This window comes from Juglans microcarpa x Juglans regia, chromosome 4D (assembly GCF_004785595.1).
Source record: "Juglans microcarpa x Juglans regia isolate MS1-56 chromosome 4D, Jm3101_v1.0, whole genome shotgun sequence".
In the NCBI taxonomy this organism is placed as follows: domain Eukaryota; kingdom Viridiplantae; phylum Streptophyta; class Magnoliopsida; order Fagales; family Juglandaceae; genus Juglans; species Juglans microcarpa x Juglans regia.
In genome coordinates this window covers 35204103-35226019 of record NC_054600.1, presented here as the reverse complement: position 1 = coordinate 35226019, position 21917 = coordinate 35204103, and the positions used below count along the sequence as shown (strand labels likewise).

The following is a 21917-nucleotide window of genomic DNA, read 5'->3' as shown; positions in this document are numbered from 1 at the left end:
GTCCTTACTTTTATTGGAATTGTGGCTATATATTATATATATACGTACATGGAGATTTCGAATTTGTTGACTTTTTCCATTTGAGCTTTGTCTGAGACCAAGAACACTCCCCATTTCCAATGTTATTATATGGAAGTTCTAGGTTTCTTCGATGGTGAAGTTTCAAAGGTCATAGTTAGGTGAGCAACCGTTTTTGTGGCCTTACCCTTTGATTTTCCTGGTTAGAAGTCGGAGGTATAAACTATATGTTCAAGAAGTAAAGTCTTTTATATTCATTACTAAATTTCGTCATTATCTCGGTATATTCTTTGAAGTACTTATTAAATATTAGAGAATAAGATCGATTAATTTATATGATTTCAGTACCAAGAGTTTTACGCTAACGATTCCAAGAATTTATGCCATCTTCTAACAATAATTTTATCCCTTCTCTAAAATCACGTCGGTCCTTAGATCGTACGAACAGGATTGCCCGAAGTCATGATGTACATCACACCTAGCAAAATCACATTCACATCCCATGCACATAGCCTGTACAGAACAACACAAAATATACAAGTTCTCATTGTCACCCAACGCCATCAAAATTATTTGAATTACTTGGTATCAGTGAAATCCGCGTCGATTACTTCCCCATCAGCAGCTTTCCCAGTGGAGCCAGATGACCCACGCTGAGTTCCAGATGCATGCCCGGCTCCTGGTTGGCCAGGCTGGTTATAGAGGAACTGCCCCAGCTGCATAACTTCTTGATTCAGTGCAGCCATTGCATTTTTAATGGTTTGGGTTAATCCACCAGAGATGGCATCCTTGACCTCTTTCAGTTTAGCTTCCACCTTCCCTTGACTGCGGCAGGGACTTTGTCTCCCAGCTCTTTAAGCTGCTTCTCAGTTTGGTACACAACAGAATCTGCTTGGTTCTTTGTGTCTATGGCATCCCTCTTCTCCTTATCTTCCTTTGCAAACTTCTCAGCTTCTTTAACCATTCTATCCACCTGCATCATTTATCATTCGTACATCCAAAAATGAGGTCTAACACGGTCAGGTTACTTTTTGTTTTTTTAATAGGTCCTACTACTAGTTATAGCTTCATAAGTAGAATATAAATTTTGAACATTTCCTTGTTCCTTGGTACAAGAGGTTATGTTTTACAGGTGCTACAGCTATAAGATTGTCGTATAAGGAATAAAATGAAGATTAAGAACTGAAAAAAATCATATTCTGCCAACAATGGTCAATGGCTGTATATTAAAGTATTATTAAACCTTCTAGAACTACAAAATATATCAGCAGTCTGCATTTACACTTGTTATAGATGTCATTTCTCAAATAGGTTAATAACAACAATAAATAAAAGATAAATTGGGTTTCCGGTTCATTCAAACCCAGTCAATAAACAAAAATCTTGAGTTCAAATTCATTCTAGTAACATCTCTAGCCAATAGCTTCAATCACTTCAAATCTAATTCATTATTCACGCCTTAGGTTAAGCACTAAAATTTGCTATCTCCAGTTTTTGAAAAAGTCTAGTACCAAAATTTTTTCAAACAGTTCTTTTGAATGCATACCTCATCGCTGGGCAAGGTACTAGCACCGGTTATGGTAATGTCTTGCTTCTTTCCAGTTCCCTTATCAATAGCGGTGACAGAAAGGATACCATTTGCATCAATATCGAATTTCACCTCAATTTGAGGAACTCCACGCGGGGCAGGTGGGATGCCATCCAAGCGAAAACTTCCGAGGGATTTGTTGCCCCTCACAAGCTCTCTCTCACCCTGACAGACATTAATCTCTACACTGGTCTGTCCATCTGCTGCTGTGGAGAACACCTCTGATTTGGAAGTTGGTAAAGTTGTGTTCCGTGGGATTATCTTTGTCATTACACCACCCAAAGTTTCGAGGCCAAGAGACAAAGGTGTGACATCCAAGAGCACAATGTCACTGACTTCTCCAGCTAAAACACCAGCCTGTAAATAAAGGCCATATCAAAACAATAATAATATTAAAAAATAATATTCTAACAATATTTTATTCAACTTTTAACGTTCATCTCGACTCATTTCATCTCAACCCACTATCCAAACAGTACCTAAAAGGTTCTATTCAGCATTGTATGTTGTTTTCTAATACAGTTCTTCAATACAGTGTCTCCACATGCGACGCCGTGCAGTCGGCTGATGTGGCGTCACATTAGTTGATATTAAAAAAAAATGGAAAAAGAGAGAAAACGGACTTGAATGCAGATTAAACCATTTCATTTTGCGTTTCTCGCTTCTGCTCTATGTGCGAGACCAAAGTCGATTGAACCCATTTGCCAAGCTTTCTTTGTCGATTGAAACCCATCTCTCTGGGTTTCTACCTCGATCCAACTGCGTTGGGTGCCCATCTCCTCTCCACCTTGTTCCCATCTACCTTTCCAGTTTCTTTCGTCTTGAAATTGCTCTCAACTGGTCACAAATTTTTTATGTTAGGCTTTTTTTTTTTAAGAGCGTGAATCTGGGTTTGATTGCAAAGAGATTTTGGAACTTGTGAGATTATTTTTAGTCTAGAAAGCTTGCTATTTGAGGTAAGAATCATGGGTTTTGTTATTCTTAGATGTTTGATTTGAGCTTGAGAATTATGGATTTTCCTCTTTGCTTGATATGAATAAATCTTGGAATTTTTCCATTGTTGAGATTTCTATGAATGAAACAGAAGAATTGGTTGAAATCGAAAAGAGATTGGTTATCTTAAGGTTAATGAATTTGTTAGTTTGAATATTCCAAGATGATCGTAGGAAGAAACCTTTTATACCTAGCAGTGAAAAAATGGAGACTTTGGAGCAGGATTCATGGTGTTTTCTGCATTTAGAAGTTGATTCAAAGAAACGGAAGGGCTTCTAGTGAGAGAAATTGCATTTTAGAAATGTAAGAACGGACGGGGTAGCTGGAGAGAAATTTCTTGAGAGTCTTCAAAACATAGTGAGGATGGACGAGGTAGATGGGTAGAGAAAGGGGAGAGGGGTCGAAGAAACACAGAGAGGTCTTGGGGTCTTCGAAAAATAGAGAGGGGTCGAAATACAGAGAGAATGAGGGAGAGCTGGGGAAATGGGGTGAACGAAAAAAAACAAAAACGGTGTCGTTTTGTTTTGTCCACGTCAACGCTGTTTACCCGGCACTTGAACCAGCCAACTGCCTCCAGCATTTTTCTTTCTAATAAATGAGAAAGAAAAAGAAACATCGGAAGCATGAGAAAAGAACAAACCTGAACTGCGGCACCTAGGGCTACAACTTCATCAGGATTTACTGTCGCATTGGGTTCTTTTCCAGTTATCTTCCTCACAAGCTCCTGAACAGCTGGGATACGAGTTGAACCACCGACAAGGATTACTTCATCTATATCTTTGAATGAAATCTTTGCATCTCTCAAGGCAGATTCCACTGGTCCTCGTAGCCTATGGAAAAGTAGATTGCGGTTGTAAGCCACTTGAACTTAAGCAGGCAAGTAGACACCCGGATTGCAGAAATTCATAATCATAAAATGGAAAATTCAATTAATGGAAATCAAGCAAACTGGTATTTCGATACGAGAATTACTGTATTCCCAAACACACACACACACATACACAGGGAAAGCATAGAGTGGTAGTTGACAGAAGGCAATACCTGTCTAGCAAATCTGAACACAATTCTTCGAATTGAGCCCTAGTCAGGGTGGCTTCAATGTGTTTAGGGCCATCAGCAGTGGCAGTAATGAAAGGTAAACTGGAAAAACAAAGGCTTTCTTAGGGATCATGCCTAAGATACAGATTCACTTATAGAAAGAAGGCCCAGAAATAGCCATATCTACACACATATAAAAGAAAAAGAGAGAGAAATATCCATATACTTAATATTGGTCTGAGTCAAAGAAGACAGCTCTATCTTTGCTTTCTCAGCAGCCTCTGTCAGGCGTTGTAGAGCTTGCTTGTCTTTCCGAAGATCTATGCCTTCATCTCTCTTAAAATTTCCGGCAAGCCAGTCAACTATTCTCTGTTTCAATTTTTTTTAGAAAAATAAAAATACAAATGATACAAAGTAATAGAGTAACTATAACCCAGAAAACAAAGATTATGAGCTAAGAGCTACTCATGGTCTTGTTTCAACCTTATCAAAATCATCACCTCCCAGATGCGTGTCACCAGAGGTAGAAAGTACCTCAAATACTCCATCACCAACCTCAAGAACTGCACAGGAAAAGCATATATATGTTTATGCAAATCTGAACACAAATCAGGCAGGGATGTCTTGGTCTCCACAACCTTTTTTTTAAATCTTTCACTTGAACAATTGTAACGTTTTGCTCTGTTTTAGTACCTTAAATTCATGAATAAGGACTACGCCAAACTTGTATCTCGAACTTGTATAAATCATTTCTTGAAGAACAAACACCGTGTGTGACCACGTGTAAAATAGAGTATGTGACAACTGGCTACAAGTAGGTTGCAGTGACGACTACATACTTGAAACATCAAAGGTGCCACCTCCAAGGTCAAAGACGAGAATGGTCTCGTTTTTTTTCTTGTCAAATCCATAAGCAAGCGAAGCAGCAGTGGGTTCGTTAATAATTCGTAGAACCTCCAACCCAGCAATGCGACCAGCATCTTTTGCTGCCGTCCTCTGAGAATCATTGAAATACGCCGGCACCGTAATCACCGCTTTGCTCACATCATCGTTCAGAAACTTGGAGGCATCGTCCACCAGCTTTCTCAAAACCTGAATACACGACCGAGAACTCACGTGGATACTCCATAGATCGCTTATATAACAAAGGAGGAATTAAAAATGAACTTACCTGGGCAGAGATTTCCTCGGGGGCGAATTGATTGCCGATAGCTGGGCATACGAGCTTGACGTTTCCATTGTCGTCGCCAACTACCTTGTAGGAGACCTGTTTGGCCTCCTCGTCCACCTCCCAAATCTTTCTCCCGATGAACCGCTTCACGGAGTAGAAAGTGTTCTCCGGATTCACCACCGCCTGCCTCTTAGCGATCTGCCCTACTAGCCTGTCCCCTTCTTCGTGTAGGCCACCACGGACGGCGTCGTTCTCTGCCCCTCCGCGTTGGTAACGATCGTCGGCTTTCCGCCCTCCATCGCCGCCACCGCTGAGTTCGTAGTTCCCAGGTCTATCCCCACCACCTTCTCGCACACCACCGCCAAGCCACCACGGCCTGAGGACTTCAGCTTCGGAACGGTTGTCGTACATTTTGTTCTCACCCTCTCCCCGAAGAACAACACAGATATCTTTCCGTTTGGTTTATGGGAAAGTGAAGGAGGATGAATGGAATTGCCAAGAAAAGAAAGGTGTGTTGATGAAGTTGTCATAGTCATACTTAATTCCCGCGAAATGACGAGTTCAAGGAGTGTAAATAATTAAGAGATTCAACGTGAAGTTTGGTGTTGATCTCAGGTTCTTCAAGGAAGAAGGGTGTGCAGTGAAGTGAAGAAGGGAGTGAGAGACAGATCGGCCGGTCTTCTCCATTGAGAGAGAGAGAGAGAGAGAGAGAGAGAGTCCGTCACTCCAGCCGAGAGTAGTAGAGACGTGTTGCTTTTTCATGGGTAACTCTCTTTCTACTACTAAATTCTAGTTCTTTCCTCCCAGCATGTGGACACTTCCAGAATGCTATTGTCCTCCAAGTTCCAACCGCGAAGCATCATTCATTGCTTTGAAAATGAGAAAAACATATATCCCAAAATTAGAAAAACATGTCAATTAGAAAATGAGAATAACATATATATATATATATATATGCGAAAATTCAAAATACAAATTAAAATTAGAACCTTAAAAAAAATTATACATATAAATAACCTAAAATCACTAAAAAAAATAAAAAGTGAAGAAGACTGATTCTTCCACCAATACGAAGGGATGCCACGTCTTGGTCTAATTTGTCCTCTTGGTCATTGCTCATTTTCTAACCTCATTTACGTTGTGATTGGGCTGGCATTTACGTCTTCAAATAACATTCGGCCCATGGCCCGCACGTACAATTGCACGGTTCGCAGTTTCTCTAGGCTGTCGTTGAGCCACATTTGCACCCTTACTCTGGAAGCAGTAGCACTCGCCATGTGTCTCTCCGACTCCTTGTTCCCCAGGCAATCTATTTCTCGCACCTCAGACTCTTGCTTTCGCAAAATTATAGAATTTTCATAGCTGCGACAGAAGAAAAGGAAAACCCCGAAAGAAAGTTAAAAGATTTGCATTGATACTGAAATTATTAAATGAGGACAGTAATCTCCCGCTTGATCCTTTCAAAATCATCGGTTCCCAGGCTCAAGTAAGTTCTCTCTCTTTTTGTGTGCGTGTGTGTTTGCGAAAATTGATTCGCCAATTTTTCATTTTATTTAGACTTCACTTTGATTACTTTTTCCTTTCCGTTCTGGATTTTGTGTTTCGTACCTGTTACCAAACAGTTCGACCTAAATGCTCCTTAGGTTTCAAACTCTAATCAATTTTCTCTGGCAATAAATTCTCTAATTTTTCGCATCACATACGGCATTGTTTTAATTCTTACTTCTGTAATTCTCTATGTTTCTTTAACAAATAAACAGTTTTTGAGCATCCCTTTGATCAGCACGATCCCATATTCTTGGATGAGTCGATTTTTTAGGAATTTGTTGCTCGTGTTTAGCATTGCATCTTTTTATTTTTATTTTTTATCTGTTAAGCTTATCATTCTACAAATGAAATAAAGCTATTTATGAAGTGTAACAAGATTAGCACTTGCACTGCGAGATGTGATTCGCAACCCAAATTTACAAAAATATAATACAGTTGACATAGTTTTGCTGGGCTATTAGCTCCCCCTCCGGATTTTTTTTTTTTCCTTTTTGTTCTAGACGAGTCAGATCATTCACTAAATGATCCTAGTTGTGGGTCTTATGCTCAGTTGAGATAGCAGGTTAACTTTTATGATCTACCCTTGGCTCCAATTAAGTTAATCTTTTTATACTTCTCAGTTCTCATTCCCACCAATATAGTACAATGGCCGTATCCCGAAATGGGAGATATATCTCAACAGATTCTACAAAGGCTGACGAACCATTCAAAGTTGAGGAAGCAGAGACAGTAAATGTTCCGCCACCTCCGACAGAGAAGGTAGTACACTGTTAGGGCTACAGTTTACAATGGATTTTGCAATCCAGTAGTCTTGTGCGTATAAGTGTACTCTTTCCTTTGACTTATATGCATTTTGATTCAGTTACTTGTGTTGGGTGGAAATGGATTTGTTGGCTCACATGTTTGTAAAGAAGCTTTAGATCGTGGTTTGTCAGTTTCTAGTCTCAGCAGGTATAAACCTCTTAATACTCATAAATCTTTTGTATGTTTCCATCACTGATGGTTCTTATCTAGTGGATGCAACTTTTTGTGCATTCAAGAGAATTTAGATGCAATTGTTGTGTTGCTCCCAGTTGATTAACTTTATATTTATATGCATATAAATGTAGGATAATCTAGTTTTATCATATAGCCTATATAGACCATTAGAAGTCCAAAGGAGGCAATGACAGTAAGAAAGTTATGCATAATAGATATTTGGAAATAAAAATAGTGATGTATCTTTGCTGCAAATACCAGAAATAATATATTTTCATGCGTCTTCATTTCTGTCCCCGTGGTTCTACTGGATATCGCTACTTGATTGTGCTACCAAATGCTGCATTCCTCTGATAACATTTTTTCTGATAAATATGGTAAATTTTATTAATATGAAAGAAAAAGGTGTTGCCCAGTACACAGGAAGTATAGAAGCAAAAAGAAAAAGCACTAAAAATTATTGAAAAGTAGAAATAGAGAAGTCTACACTAGTTTGGACCACTATGCAATGATAAAGATTATTAAGAAAGCTGACTTGAGCTCCAACACCAACTTTTTGTGATATTTAAAACTATACCTGTATACCAATACAGAACCTAAGTCAAGATGGGCCTTTAAGTGATTTTTATTCCAGCACACGTGATTTAAAGGAAATACAGTGGGAAATTTATTCCCACAATGCAAATGAAACTTTAATAATGCCATAGAAGCGTCTTAGTAGGAACTTCTGGTTCTCATGGTGGTTGATAAAAATATAAGGGTTTTTTTTTTCACTTGTATGACTATTGACATTTCTGTTCTTTGGCCAGCCTTTTTTTTTCTCAAATAATAAGTTATGGGTCGGTTTAATAAGGAAATACGGAAGAATAAGGTACACCATATTTTTTCATGTTTTCTTCTTCCTTTCAGGTCTGGTCGTTCATCTATAGCTGATTCTTGGGCTAACAAAGTGACCTGGCATCAAGGTATGCTTTCTCGTATGTTATATTTCTTGATGAGGTTATACTTGGTATATTTCAATTACTCTAAATTTTTTCCTCCAATTGCCAGGAAACCTCCTTTTACCTGATTCATGGCAAGAAGCCCTGAGTGGGGTGACCTCTGTGGTAAGTAGTTTCTTTTTTCTTTTCTTGATAAGTAAAAACGAGATATAAACAAAGTTAATATTGTGGATGGAGGATTCCCTTAAATTGTTTGTTGTCAAATTGAAGGACATTTTCTTGTAAGTTAACAAAGGAACCAAAGGAGCTTTGTTATGTTAAGAAGGAGCATTTTGATTGGACTAATTGTAGCTTGGTTGTGGGTATTCAGATCAATGATTGCCCATGCAGAAGAAGATAAAATGAAAAGCAAAGGCATTTTCTATATTGGACAAGTGCGCAAGTTGGATGAGATTTCTGTCTTTTCTATTTGCCTTGTTGAGGAGATTTTCATAGGATTAATTGTAACATGATTGTGGGTATTGGAGTCAATGATTGCCAATGCCAAAGAAGATAAAACGAAAAGCGATGGCATTTTTTATATTGTAGGGGCAATATCCATTGGATAAGTTGTGCATAAGTGTGAGATGTTTGTCTTCTTGCTTTCTATGTTATCCTTTACTGCTAGATTTTTCTGTTCATTTCTTTCTTGGTGAGATGTCTATCTTCTTGCTAATTGAAGCTTATATCTTAGATTTCCTGTGTTGGTGGTTTTGGCTCCAACTCCTATATGTATAAAATTAATGGGACGGCAAACATCAATGCAATAAGAGCTGCTGCAGAAAAAGGTATTGATATACAAATATTATACTTCTTTAACTATTTGGTTGTCTGGGTGGTACTACTGGACCCTTATGTTCTAGAACCTGTTGGACCACACAATCCAATATCTCCACTTAAGCAACTCTCTCTCTCTCTCTCTCTCTCTCTCCCCCTCTCTCTCTTCCTCCCTCTCTCTCTCTCTCTCTCTAAAATGTTCATATTGATAGAAATTTCATGTGGCTGTGGTTTATGTTCACTTTTACATTCCTTGGGCTGCAGCTGCAATAGGCTTCTATATTCTTCTGCTTTCTACCATAGGAGAAGGTTCCATACCCAATGAGTATTTCTTGAAGGCCTTCTCCCTCTTACTTTTTTATTTTTATTTTTATCTTTATTAGTTGAAATGATAAACATGTCCCATTTTACAACTAAATCTACCTTTCATTAGTAGCATTACTGGAGCTTTGATATGTATGACCTTTTGTCATCTTTTACAACTCTCTGGACCTTAACTAGTTAGTTGGCTATTAGTATGATAGAGGTTTTAAAGTCATGATTTCTAGCCACTTCAGTTTCTGGTACACTTGATGGAGTTGCAGAAGCATGAATAGCCCATGCTCCATTCAAATAAAGGTTTGTTCATTTAACGAAAGAGCCAAGTGTGAACCTCATTTATGACCTTTCATAAAATCCAACCTAAAATGGGTTAGTTCGGATCAAGAAACTTGCAAGTAATCCTATTGTGGAACAAATGATAAGAGCATCTATGATATGCAATTCATTTATGTTTGTTTTAAATTTATTTTATTGGTGAATTTCTTATTAATATCTTCTACGGTTGACATTTTTTTTGTTATCTATCCTTTTTTCAATTGAAAGCTCCTCATTAGCTGCACTTTGGATTGGCTCATGTATTTAAATGAGACAAGACAAAACATCACTTAATAATTAAAGAGCTGAGTTTGATTCAATAACTGTGCTCAAATTGAGCTTGAGCCAAGCTTGAGTTTTTTTTTTTTTTTTTTGGGTCACTGCCAATCTTGAATATACAAAGCTCAGTTGCAGCTCATCTGCCATCCTATGCTTTGTTACTTTTGTGGTTGGATGATAGGCTCTTGATCCTGCAGGTGTGAAAAGATTTGTGTATATCTCTGCTGCTGATTTTGGCTTGGCAAATTACTTACTGCGAGGATATTATGAGGGAAAGGTATTGCTGTCAGATCTGGAAATTAACCTTGGATTCTGAGCATTGAATCATTTTCTTCTAAGATATTTATCTATTCAAAGTTCATCTGAAATGCCATATTGAACTAAAACCTGGGTCACCAATTATGTGTCTGGTTTAGGCTTCATAATATGTATGATTTAATAATTTTTTTTTTTTTTTTTGTTTTAACTAATTTTGGGTTTCAATGATTTATATGTATTCAGAAATTATTCAAATTTTACTCTATAGTCCTTTCTAATGAAGTGGCTTTAGCAAGTAGAAACCAGATGGTCTAAGTTAATGTTCCAAATTTAGATGCTATTCTCAGATGAAACTGTGTGTAATTTAGGACTCTTACATTGAATCAAGTTCTTTAATTGATTTTGTTAAGTGCACCACTATAGATTCAAATACTTTAATTGATTGTAAAAGTAGCATTATTATAGAGAGAGCTTCGTAAGTGACCACCCCCCCCCCCCCCTTCCCAATTTTCTCTTTCATAATGTTTACGTAGTGTGTTTAAGATGGGCTGGTTTTTTTTTCCTTACCGAGTTGAAGAGGTTGAATTATTAGTTCTTTTTCAAGTAGCATCATTGTCACACTTTTCTTTCTTTGTGATTTTTTTTTTTTTAATGGGTTTCATGGCAAGCTGACTCTTGGGAGATTGTGGGTGTTATTCTCTATTCTTCCAAACATTGTGGTTAAGGTCTAATGAAGCCTAGGTATTTTACCTAGCTTTCTATTAGTTAGAATCTTCCAGTTGGGTTCTATAATAATAGAAATATAGTTTATAAGAAAAATTAAATTTGCAAAATAGGACAATATAGCTTTTTCACGTCTACAACGCAAATGGTAGGAGAATAAGTTAATATACAAAATTAGGATTAAGACTAATATCACAATAAATGAGCAAGAGCTTCCCATTAATACGCATTTCTATTTATGCAAGGCTTGGAAGCATTAACGCAATCTACAGTAGAATTGTGTAGTAAGAAGCAAATTTACTATTTTGCCTTGATTATATCCTCCTTTTATGGATGGTTTCTTCACTATTTTCAATCTTTGCTTAGTTACAATCGTAAAATATCAAAGATAATAGTTAATACTGACGTCAGCTAGACACAAAAACATTGTCTGTGAGCATGTGATGCTTGATTCCGTTTCTCACACAAAATCATTTGTTTCATCTTTTATTATGTAGAGAGCTGCTGAGACAGAGTTACTAACCAAATTCCCTTATGGTGGTGAGATTTCTCATTCTTTCACTGTGATTTTCGTTTTTCATTTGAAGTCCTTAGAATTAGAACTGAGAGCTGAGTAGACCTGCTTGAACTTTTAAACTCGAATACTAAATGAGCAATATGAATTCTGGAACTCATTCATTTACCCATATAGTGCAATAATCCAGTCCTACATATGTACTTTCTTAAAACATTTAGGCCTCGTTTGTTTTTGCATATGAGATGAGTTGAGATTAGAGTTAAAAGTTGAATAAAATATTTTTAGAATATATTTTTTGATATTATTTTTGTTTTAAGATTTGAAAAAGTTGAATTGTTTATTTTATTTTATGTTGGAATTTGGGAAAGTTGTAATGATTAAATGAAATGAGATGAAATAAGTCGTGAGGAGTTGTGAAAACAAATGAGGCCTTAAAGTATCATCTTCTTGTGCCGAGTAGTGGAGTCTTAAAGCAGTAGTTATATATAAAGTGTATATATATATATATATATATATATATATTATAACAGGAACTTCGATTAGGTGACAAAACATGTTTCATGCCCTTTTTCAGGAGTGATTATGAGGCCTGGGTTTATTTATGGGACTCGCAGTGTTGGGAGCATGAAGATTCCTTTAGGAGTAATCGGTTCTCCTTTAGAGATGGTAAACTCTGTGCTTCCCTTATATAATCTTTATCTTTTTATATGTTCCCCCTCTCTCCTGGAACCATTGAAGATGGTAATATATGTGAGCTAATTTAGCTAGACTTCGCCAATGGCCGCCTCTGCTTTGTTTTCCACCTGTCTTTCAATCTTAGAACTGATCATAGCATGCTTGCATTGAGATCACTAATATATCATACTCGTTTGCAAGTTATATGTTTCCATCATGTTCTTTCGTGTTCTACTAGGCACCTGTAAGTAAGTGTGATAAATTAGGTTATGGAGAATGTGATTAATCATGTGGGAAGCAAAAGCAGAGAGGAAGTTGTCTTTAAACTTGGTGGTCAAGAAACCAGCTTGTATCTAAACTAAATTTGCACACCTGATCACCTCAAATGTTGCAGGTTCTCCAACATGCAAAACCGCTGAACAAGCTGCCACTTGTGGGGCCTCTGTTCGCTTCTCCTGTCAGTGTTAATGCGGTGACGAAGGTTGCTGTTAGAGCAGCAACGGATCCAGTTTTTCCTCCTGGCATCATAGACATAGAGAGTATACAACGTTATAGTCAACAGAAGTCAAAATAGAAATGTTGTTGATCGAGTCCCAGCTCCCTTGTTCTTTTTCCGCGGTTTGCTGTTGTCTTTAATTTTGACGTTCAAAAAATCTCACTGAATGAAAAAACTTGGCGTCTGCTGTTGTTATTCGTGAATTGAATAATAAAATATCATAAATTACCATTTCACGTTTGATCCAATAACATGCGCCCAAGTATATATATATATATATATATATATATATATATATATATGCACATAGCCACCTACTTGTTGTTGACTCTTTTTTTTTTTTTTTTTTTTTTTTAATTCTGTTGTCAATTTTTGGTGACTGAATTGATGAGAATTGCCTTTGCTATTGGAAACTGTATGTATGGAAGAGGCTTTTAATGATCTCGATCGTGTTCTCAACAAATAAATAAATAAATAAATAAAAAATGGTACACTTTATCTCTGTACGTGAGCTATATACGTTGCTATCAAGTATCATCGCATGATTGTCAGCTGATCCGTATTGCATAGGCTGTATTTTAATTTAAATGATATTTTGGCAAGGCAGAAAAAGTGGTTGACCATTTTATCACCATTTAGAGCCGTGGAGTACTCAGACAGACGGTAGGGGCTGGAGACCTGAAATATTAGGCTCTTACTTAGGAGACATTAGAATCACTTTATAATTAGTAGGAAGGAAGCTAGGAATTAGGAATTAACTCGGACTACAGTTTGAATTGTCTTTTTAAGTAAAAGTAGACAATAACTAGAAGGATCTCCCCGGCAGGCCGGCCAGCTGGTTTCAAATAGCAGAAAAATATCTAATCGAGCATGCAAACTTGCAAAGCTATGCATGCCAAGCGGCCAGCCTCTCTCTCTCTCTCTCTAGCTAGATCCTACGTACTCACTCATCATACGTACATCATCATCATAACCTTCTTCTTCGTATTTTTTTTGGTTCCCCGATTGATCGAGAATCCAAGTGGTAGTCTTAACAAATAAAACGTTGAAAAATTTTGCTCATCATTATTATACTCAGTACGTACGTATGTACGTACGTGTATAGTATATATATATATATATAGCACTGCTATAGTCACCGTAATTATCTCGAACAGAGTCATCGAATAGTGCATTTTAATTTTTTATTTTCCATTTCTTTTTTTTCATGTATTTTTATAATTATCATAAACATTTAAAAAAACAATTTCACATCATTAAAAAATATTTTCTTAATCATTAAGTTAAAAAATAAAAATAAATACTCATTCAAGACACTATTTAAGTTCTGAATTCAAGACCCAAAGCATTTCTGATATATATATATATATATATATATATATATATATATATGGACTCGATGCAGAGAATTCATAGTTGTTATAAACTTTTTACGTACAGTCGTAAAGTGCATAAGTATTGTACAGTCATTTTAAAAAAAAGTGAAATTTATTATTAAAAAATTAATTTTATTTTCGTGTATCTTATATTTATTTATTTTTTCAAAATATTTACGCATTCATAATTACAATAATCATTTCTCATACACGGGAAAAGATAGAAAAATAAAAGATTTTTTGTCACTTTGGAAACACCGTGGGACGTAGTTAATTACCCCCCCCCCCCCCCCCGGGGGGCGGTGGTTTAGCCATTGAGGCTTGGAAGCATAAAAATAAATGGAAGTCCGCGTCACGGATCCACCAAATTGTGGGAATTGAAGTGGGAACAAAACAAATGCCTCTCTCTGTCTCTGTGGCGTTTCTTCTTTCTCGGTGACAATATATATATATATATATATATGGTTACTAGATGTCTGAGTTTCTTTTTGTTAACTAGATTGGTTCGGACGCCAACCTTTAAATTAAGAAAAATGAACAAATGAGTTATAGCCCCATGTAAGTGTCCTATCCACTATGAGCATTAGTCTTAATTTTATATCAATATATTTAACATCGATCGATCGCTGCGACAATAATATATATTTATGATGATTAGATACGATATCATGATGTTATTCTGATCGATCTCCTCTTTTACTAGGCTTGCTTGGGAGAGAGTAATTAATTTATAATTTATTAGGACAAAGCGTGTTCTTTTTCATATCAAATGAGATCGATCAAGAGAAACCTAACTGATGCAAGCAGCCACCAAATGTGCAGCCAGGTACAATTAATTACTTATTTGATATATATTTTTTCTAAGAATAAATACATACAATCAGCGACAAATCACTTGAGGGCGCGCTGTTTTGGAGATAAAAATTTTGTAAATAATTGTGAGATAATTTGAGTTAAGTAATTTTTAGATTTTAAAAAATAAGAGATAAAAAATTGAATAAAAAATAGAAAAATACTTTAGTCACAAAAGGATTACATAAAAACAATCCCATAAATTGATGTGATTTTATGTGATTCGTCAAAATTTCTTTTATTGTAAAGTAAATCTAACGAATCAGATAAAACTATATCAGTTTGTGGGATTAGTTTTGTATAATTCATTTGTGGATGTAGCAGTACTCTAAAAAATATTATAAAGTTAAAATATTATAAGAATATAGGTTTATAATATTATTTTTGTTTGAGATTTGAAAACGTTAGAATTGTTTTTTATTTTTTGTTTATAAATTTGAAAAAGTTGTAATAATTAGTTTAAAAAAGTTGTATTTGAATTATATTTGGGAATAAGATGAGATGAGATAAAATGAAATGAGATAAAAATTTTATATCTCATCCCATGGCCCGAACCTGCTGTGAGACTACTACTTCTTGATCATCTAATGCATCTATACGTATACATACATACATACATACATACGTACGTACATACATATATATATATATATATTAGCTTTTGCAAGATGAATAGTGTTAGTATGACTCCTTATTTTGCCTCATTATTTTGACCGCTCATATATTTAATTTTTTTTTTAAAAAAATTAATAGTTAAGGAAATGATTATTAGTGTATTGGTAATTTTTTATTTTTTAAATATGTTTAAATATATTTAAAAAATATTTAAAATAAAAGGTAAAAATAAAGAAAATTTCATTTTACACTAGCGGCATATCAAGTGGGCACGTAAAAGCGACAGAGTATCATGACCACTCTTTGCAAGATAGCGGGTTGATCCTTTACATGCATGCATGCATATATATATATGAGTAATACTAGGGATCAGCCTAACGTAGCATTGCACTCTCCACACATCTTACGTGGTGTCCTCTTTTTTTTTTTTTTTTTTAAATGTCAGATGCTTCTTTCTCATTATCTCTCTCGTCTACGTCTCTCTCTCCTCAAGCTCTCTCTCCTTAAGCTCTCTCTCTCATCACCTCTCTCTCATCAAGCTTTCTCTCTCTTCGACCTCTCTCTCATCTCTCTTTTCAACCTCTCTCTCTCTCCTCAAGCTCTCTCTCATCAACTCTCTCTCCTCAAACTCTCTCTCTCATCAGTTCTCTCTCATCAAACCCTCTCATCAGTTCTCCTCAAGTGTTCTCTCTCATCAAGCTCTCGCTCTCTGCCTCCTCAATGTCTCTCACTTCTCTCTCTTCTCAAATGTTCTCTCTCACATCAAACTGTCGATTGTAACGGGAGGAAAAAAATCAAACGGTAAAACCGGTTGACACGTGGGGTGTGTTTTGGCTAATGCCAAACAGAGGCTGATGCCAATAATTTTTCATATATATATATATATATATATATCGCCTGTACGTACGTACAGATCGAAGTTGGGCAATAGTTTATGTCGGATAAATCGGCTTTGCATGATTAGGCTATTGAAGTGTTTGATAGTTAAAATATGGATTCATGAGTAATTAAATTATATTTTTAGTCAGTTTTGTCTTTCGGATAAGTGCTAATTATTTATTAATTATCGGTAAGTTAAAGTCGTACGTTACTTTTCTTTGGAGTAACAGATCACGAGATAATATATATACATGCATGATACACACACAGACCATCCATTAATTAATGGAGGTGATCTCCGCACTGGATTCAACCTCGTTCAGGAAGGCATGCAGAGAGATCAACGATTAGGAACCAATAGTCAAAACTTTATAACCAAAGATTTATGAGTAATTAATTATGAAGTAAGTTTAAGTACGAAGAACCAGATTATCTGCTAAGGTTGTGAAAAGAAAGGAGCAACTATTATCTTTGGAGAATCAAATTAATTAGTTGATCTCGAACTATCACATCAACTCCAAGTGGCGTTGAGAAAAAAAAAAGGGGGGGAAATGAAAAGCGAATATCTAATGTCTAATGACGTGAAAGCTGGATGAAGCATCAAAATAGGTCCAAAACGTAGTGGGGAGAGAGAGAGAGAGAGAGATTGGATACGGGGCCGCCATTGTATGTGAACCTAGCTAGCTAGCCAAATAAAATATGGAATCCATACACAGAGAGAGAGAGAATAGTATCAATCCTAACGTTATATATTCATGATCAACTCAGGAAAGGTGACAAACAAATTTGAAACATGTTGCATGCAATGAGCTAAAGTTTGATAAATTAAGTTCGAATTCGAGTGTAAGCAAAGGAGAAAGGACTTGACACGTAAAGTGAATATAAAATTAAGGAAAGAATATTTGGCAATAAGCGACGGGATCACAAGAAAAAAAAAAAAATAGAGCTGATAGTTATAGCGCAGCTTGCAGGGAATTATAGGAAGGAGGCCATTGACAAAGGAATCCAAGAGGGGCGCCAAGTGATAAGCAACGACTTTGCCAGGGAGATCATCAGAGAGAACAACATGAATGATTCATGAAAGATAGATACTTTAGTTAACTGCACGCAGGTGTGTATATATATATATATATATATATTGAGTCATATATGAGGTCCAATTAATTGCTTGAAGTTAATTGATCTGGACGTTTTATATTAGTTGGGTTGATGTTTTCCCTTTCCTTCATTCTTTATTTCTAATTTCTAATAATTTCCAGCTTGTAATTACTTCCTAACTACTTTAATATTTTGGTTTTGACACAACGTGTACATTTAAGTTTTGAGTTTTATTATATACAATCAAGTTTGTATACTAATCTGTATACTAATGTTGTTATCTTTATATTCTAAATTCAAATTAGCACTGTTTTCAATAAAGTCTACTTTCTGACCAATCATATTGAAAAGGTACGCGTATTAGTGCGCAGAATCGCTTACAATTAGATTTTTCTTAAGTTTTTACCTCAAAGTCAAAACATTATGGACTGCATGCATGCAGCGTAGCTAGCTAGCTTTATCCCTTTGAATCGATCGTCGCCCTTGATCGATCGAGGTAATTACAAGATGGAATCTAGAGAAAGCAAAAGCTTGCTTTGGTTGTATGCAAAGCATATACCTACGGACACCCCCTAGCTCCATAGTAAGAGAGAGAAAGTCTGTGCGTAATCTAAGTAAAAAGTAGAAGATTCCGGCCGGCTGTGCGAAATTCAGATAACAGGATGTAGCAAAAGTTTGTGCTAATAGCCTAGCTAGCTAAACCCTCAGAGTCTCAGACTAGATTAATGCAGTCATGTACGTACGTAATAGATCATCAGTACTGCAAACGATCAATTGCCTTAATTATATTGCATATATATAAGGCTGATCTCATCCCTCCCTCTTAAGTTATAATGATCTTCAATATCCCATGCAAAGTCTCTGAAGTCACCTGCCATTGATGGGCCGGTGTGCATGCCCTTTTTCTTGAATAGTATGGTCACTATAAATTGCGAGCTAGCTATTTAGAAAAGACTAGGGTTCCTCCATTACTAAGAAAGAAACGCATGCAAATAAGGTCCATTAATTATGCTAGCTTAATTATTCTATGGATCATGAGTAGATTCCTATCAAGTCGATCGGTCCCAAAATGGAGATGAAGATCACCTACTTTTATGGTAAGTCACATTTAATTAGTTGACAATGTAAACTTGAACGTGTTAATGCAATTGAAATGTCCTACCAAAATGAGCAATAAAAGATCCGATTTAGATTCACAACTCATCTCAACTCATCTCACTATTATTCACTACTATTCATCAACTTTAACTCATAAATCTCACTATTATTCACAATTTATCTCACTACTATTCACAATTCGTCTTAACTCATCTTCGAATCCAAACGATATAATATCATGTGCGCTAGCTTTATTAATTTATGTATCATGTGCATTGACAATTGAGAGGACATGATGTGCCACAAATAATTAGTACAAATTAGATAGAAATAAAATTGGCCGTAGCGTTAGTGATCTGAGAGTCCTCAAAGGTATCAAAATGGTGGAAAATGATGAAATATTAATAACACTAGTCCATATGGAGCATGTCGGGGAAATTGACCCCACGCAGCTAGCTAGCTTGCATAAATTATGGACTGGATATGATAAGGCCGGTGTATCCTGCACAGTGATTGCAATTTTAATTGTTTTTTTAATTATTATTGAAACTAACTTTATAGGTCATGTACTTTTAATTATTGGGTATATATATATATATATATATATATATTAAGACAATTTAAAAAGAAATTATCTTGATTAATCTTATCGTGATGATCCTAAGACTAGTCATGTAAATTAATGTTAACTTTTGAATATAAGAAGTCCAGTTTCGATCATGTATATATGGCAACTCTGCATGCCATATATCATGTATGCATGACTACATCGCTGCATGCTAAAGATTCTCGCACATGCAGTGAATGCCGGCCTGCAGCCTGCATTCATACGCGCGCACCTGATCTCCATATATATATATATATAGCCGTTTCGGGACCCTCTCTTAAATATGCTGTGTTACGTAGTTGAAGGCGTAAACTCCCAATACAGAGAGAGGGAACAAAGGAACATGATATACCGCCAGCAATGGGGCCTGGTGGGCGGAGAGGGTGTCATCAACCAAAGCATAAAGTGGCGGTGGTGGGGCTAAATATCAATTAATGGTGCACAATGCCTTTATGTTCCATCATTTGTTTTTTTTTTTCTACTAGATTCCTTTCCCTTCTCTAATTAGTCTAGATCAATGGAGAACATTTATGTATATAGAAAAATGATTTGTACAAATTTTAAATAGATAAGTCCCACACAATCCTTTTAAAAAAAATAGATCTCATTAGTGTAAGAAAATCGATTATTTGTGGCTAAATATAATGTGTAATGCATAGGTTAATTAAATATTTGGATCACGTAGAATTTAGTCAGCATTAATAATAAATCCAAGTCTAGCTTAGTACGTACGTACTACATGAGCATCACCAACACGTACGAGCATCGATCGGTAGATGAAAAATCAACGTAAATTAATAGGTGATTGCAGTTGGGTGGCTTGCATGCATGCAATTGTTGATCTCCAATTATCAACCTCACTAGTACTGAGCCATTTTGATCATGTGACCAAACTGATCATGCCGTTTATTTTAATGCCTGTTGGAGTTGGATCCGCTCGAATCTCAATCGTACCAAACTGATCAATATATATCACGTACGGCATACATGCATGCATGCATGAGGTAATGTATGTATGCACAAAAAAATTTATATTATGAATTTAAGATGTTTGACGAGGATCATGTGATCTAAAAACATGCATGCATGCATATGATAATCATAGTACTCTTTGTGTCAAAGATTTTTATATTTGACTAAATAAAACAGATAGAGATCGAGACAGATCAGCGTGGGCATGCAGCTTTCTGACAGATACTATAAGTACTACTTATACACATGACCTACTTAATTTACATAAAATCCATGGCAGGCAGCTTTTGCCTTTTGCGGCCTTGATTTCTCGTACAACCAAAAAAAGCTGATCGATCGATCCCAAAGGAAGAAAACTTATAAAGCCAGAGCCTCCCTGCAGAGATCATACCCAAATATATATACATATATAATTATTTTCTCGTTTATATCATATATAACAGCCAGCCAGCCCACCTCGAAATCTTGATATTGGTGGGGGCCATATATGCATGTGTTGATTGAACTGAAAATTGATCGAAAATATCCTATCCAACCCCATATACGGATTGTCCTCCTAAAAATACTAATCGAACAAAATTGAGAAGAGAAAAAAATAAAAATAAAAGATTGGCTCGATCTTGTGAGTTTAGTAGTGCTGCAATAAAGACGCATGATGATGAGTTCATGTTGGGGTGATCTCAGGCCAGACACTGTGATCGAAATCAAATCACAGTACTACTCCAAATGATGAAGCTAAAGGAAAATCACATTAGCTTTGTTGGTACTTTACCCACAATTTTTATTCTCTTTTTTATCTTTGCTTAATGATTGTGGTGGCTTTCACTGTACAAACATATCATCATATTGAAACTCTAGTGCGCTAGCTTTAGCTGTGGCTGCAGATAGATAGATAGGGACGCTCAAGTTAAGTGCAATAAAGAAAGTGCCTCTTCCGAATATGGATTTAATTCTATATGTATATTAACAATTTGGAAATATGATATCGAGAAAGAGAAAAAAAAAAAAAAACCGTACCTTTCTAGAACACATGCATATTGGTGGAGGTTTAGAATATTTCCTGCCTCTCTGTGTGTTTCTTTAAAAATCTTTAAAAGCAAAGAAGATTATGGATTACTTTTTCTAATTGCATTCTTCAGAACCAATCATGCCAAAACAACAGAGAGTTTTGCAAATTGCTATCTATATATTCCTCTCTTTATCTTTCTAATCTGAAGAGGAAGTGCGATTTGCAAAGACAATTTTAGCCATGGCTCGACTAGTGATCATTTCTTTTTTATGCCAACTAAAGCCACCCACCCTACTTATTTATATATGTTTATATATGAAGGCGATTTCTTTACCTATAAATGTCAATACTTATGAATTAGACGGGATTACTTTCTTTTCTTCTCTTTTTTCTTTTGCTAAAGCTGTATACATCGAAAATAGTAGAACATCATCATGAATCACATGAAATAGGAGTAGGGGTCCAAATGTATCTTGATTTGAACCCCTGCAGGCTGCAGCCACCTGTAAGTAAAAAAAGTAAGATGAGCAGAGCGGGTCTCTTGCCCACACAACTGTGAATCAAAGGGTCACCATCACTCCAATACAACTGAGCCCCACCATCTCGCCCAGAGGGAGGCACCATGCGGATGCAGTGGATCCAACAAGACATATTATAACACACATAACGGGAAAGCAAAAGCACCAGATTTTTATCTGCCTCTCCCTATAAATACCAGCCCTACCTGTCTCTTCCT

At 36.1% G+C, this 21917-nt stretch overlaps 1 protein-coding gene and 1 pseudogene across 1 annotated transcript; one reads left to right on the top strand and one right to left on the bottom strand.

Moving 5' to 3' along the window:
* Positions 1-409: 409 nt before the first annotated feature.
* Positions 410-5650, bottom strand: LOC121259156 (annotated as a pseudogene).
* A 393-nt stretch (positions 5651-6043) lies between these two features.
* LOC121259157 (uncharacterized protein At1g32220, chloroplastic) lies at positions 6044-12911 on the top strand. The gene is made up of 10 exons (XM_041160653.1): positions 6044-6294; positions 6977-7115; positions 7219-7307; positions 8244-8299; positions 8385-8440; positions 9009-9102; positions 10204-10283; positions 11485-11527; positions 12079-12170; positions 12574-12911. The coding sequence occupies exons 1-10, from the start codon at positions 6239-6241 to the stop codon at positions 12751-12753; spliced, it is 885 nt and encodes a 294-aa protein (XP_041016587.1). The 5' UTR covers positions 6044-6238; the 3' UTR covers positions 12754-12911.
* The last annotated feature ends 9006 nt before the right edge of the window (positions 12912-21917 follow it).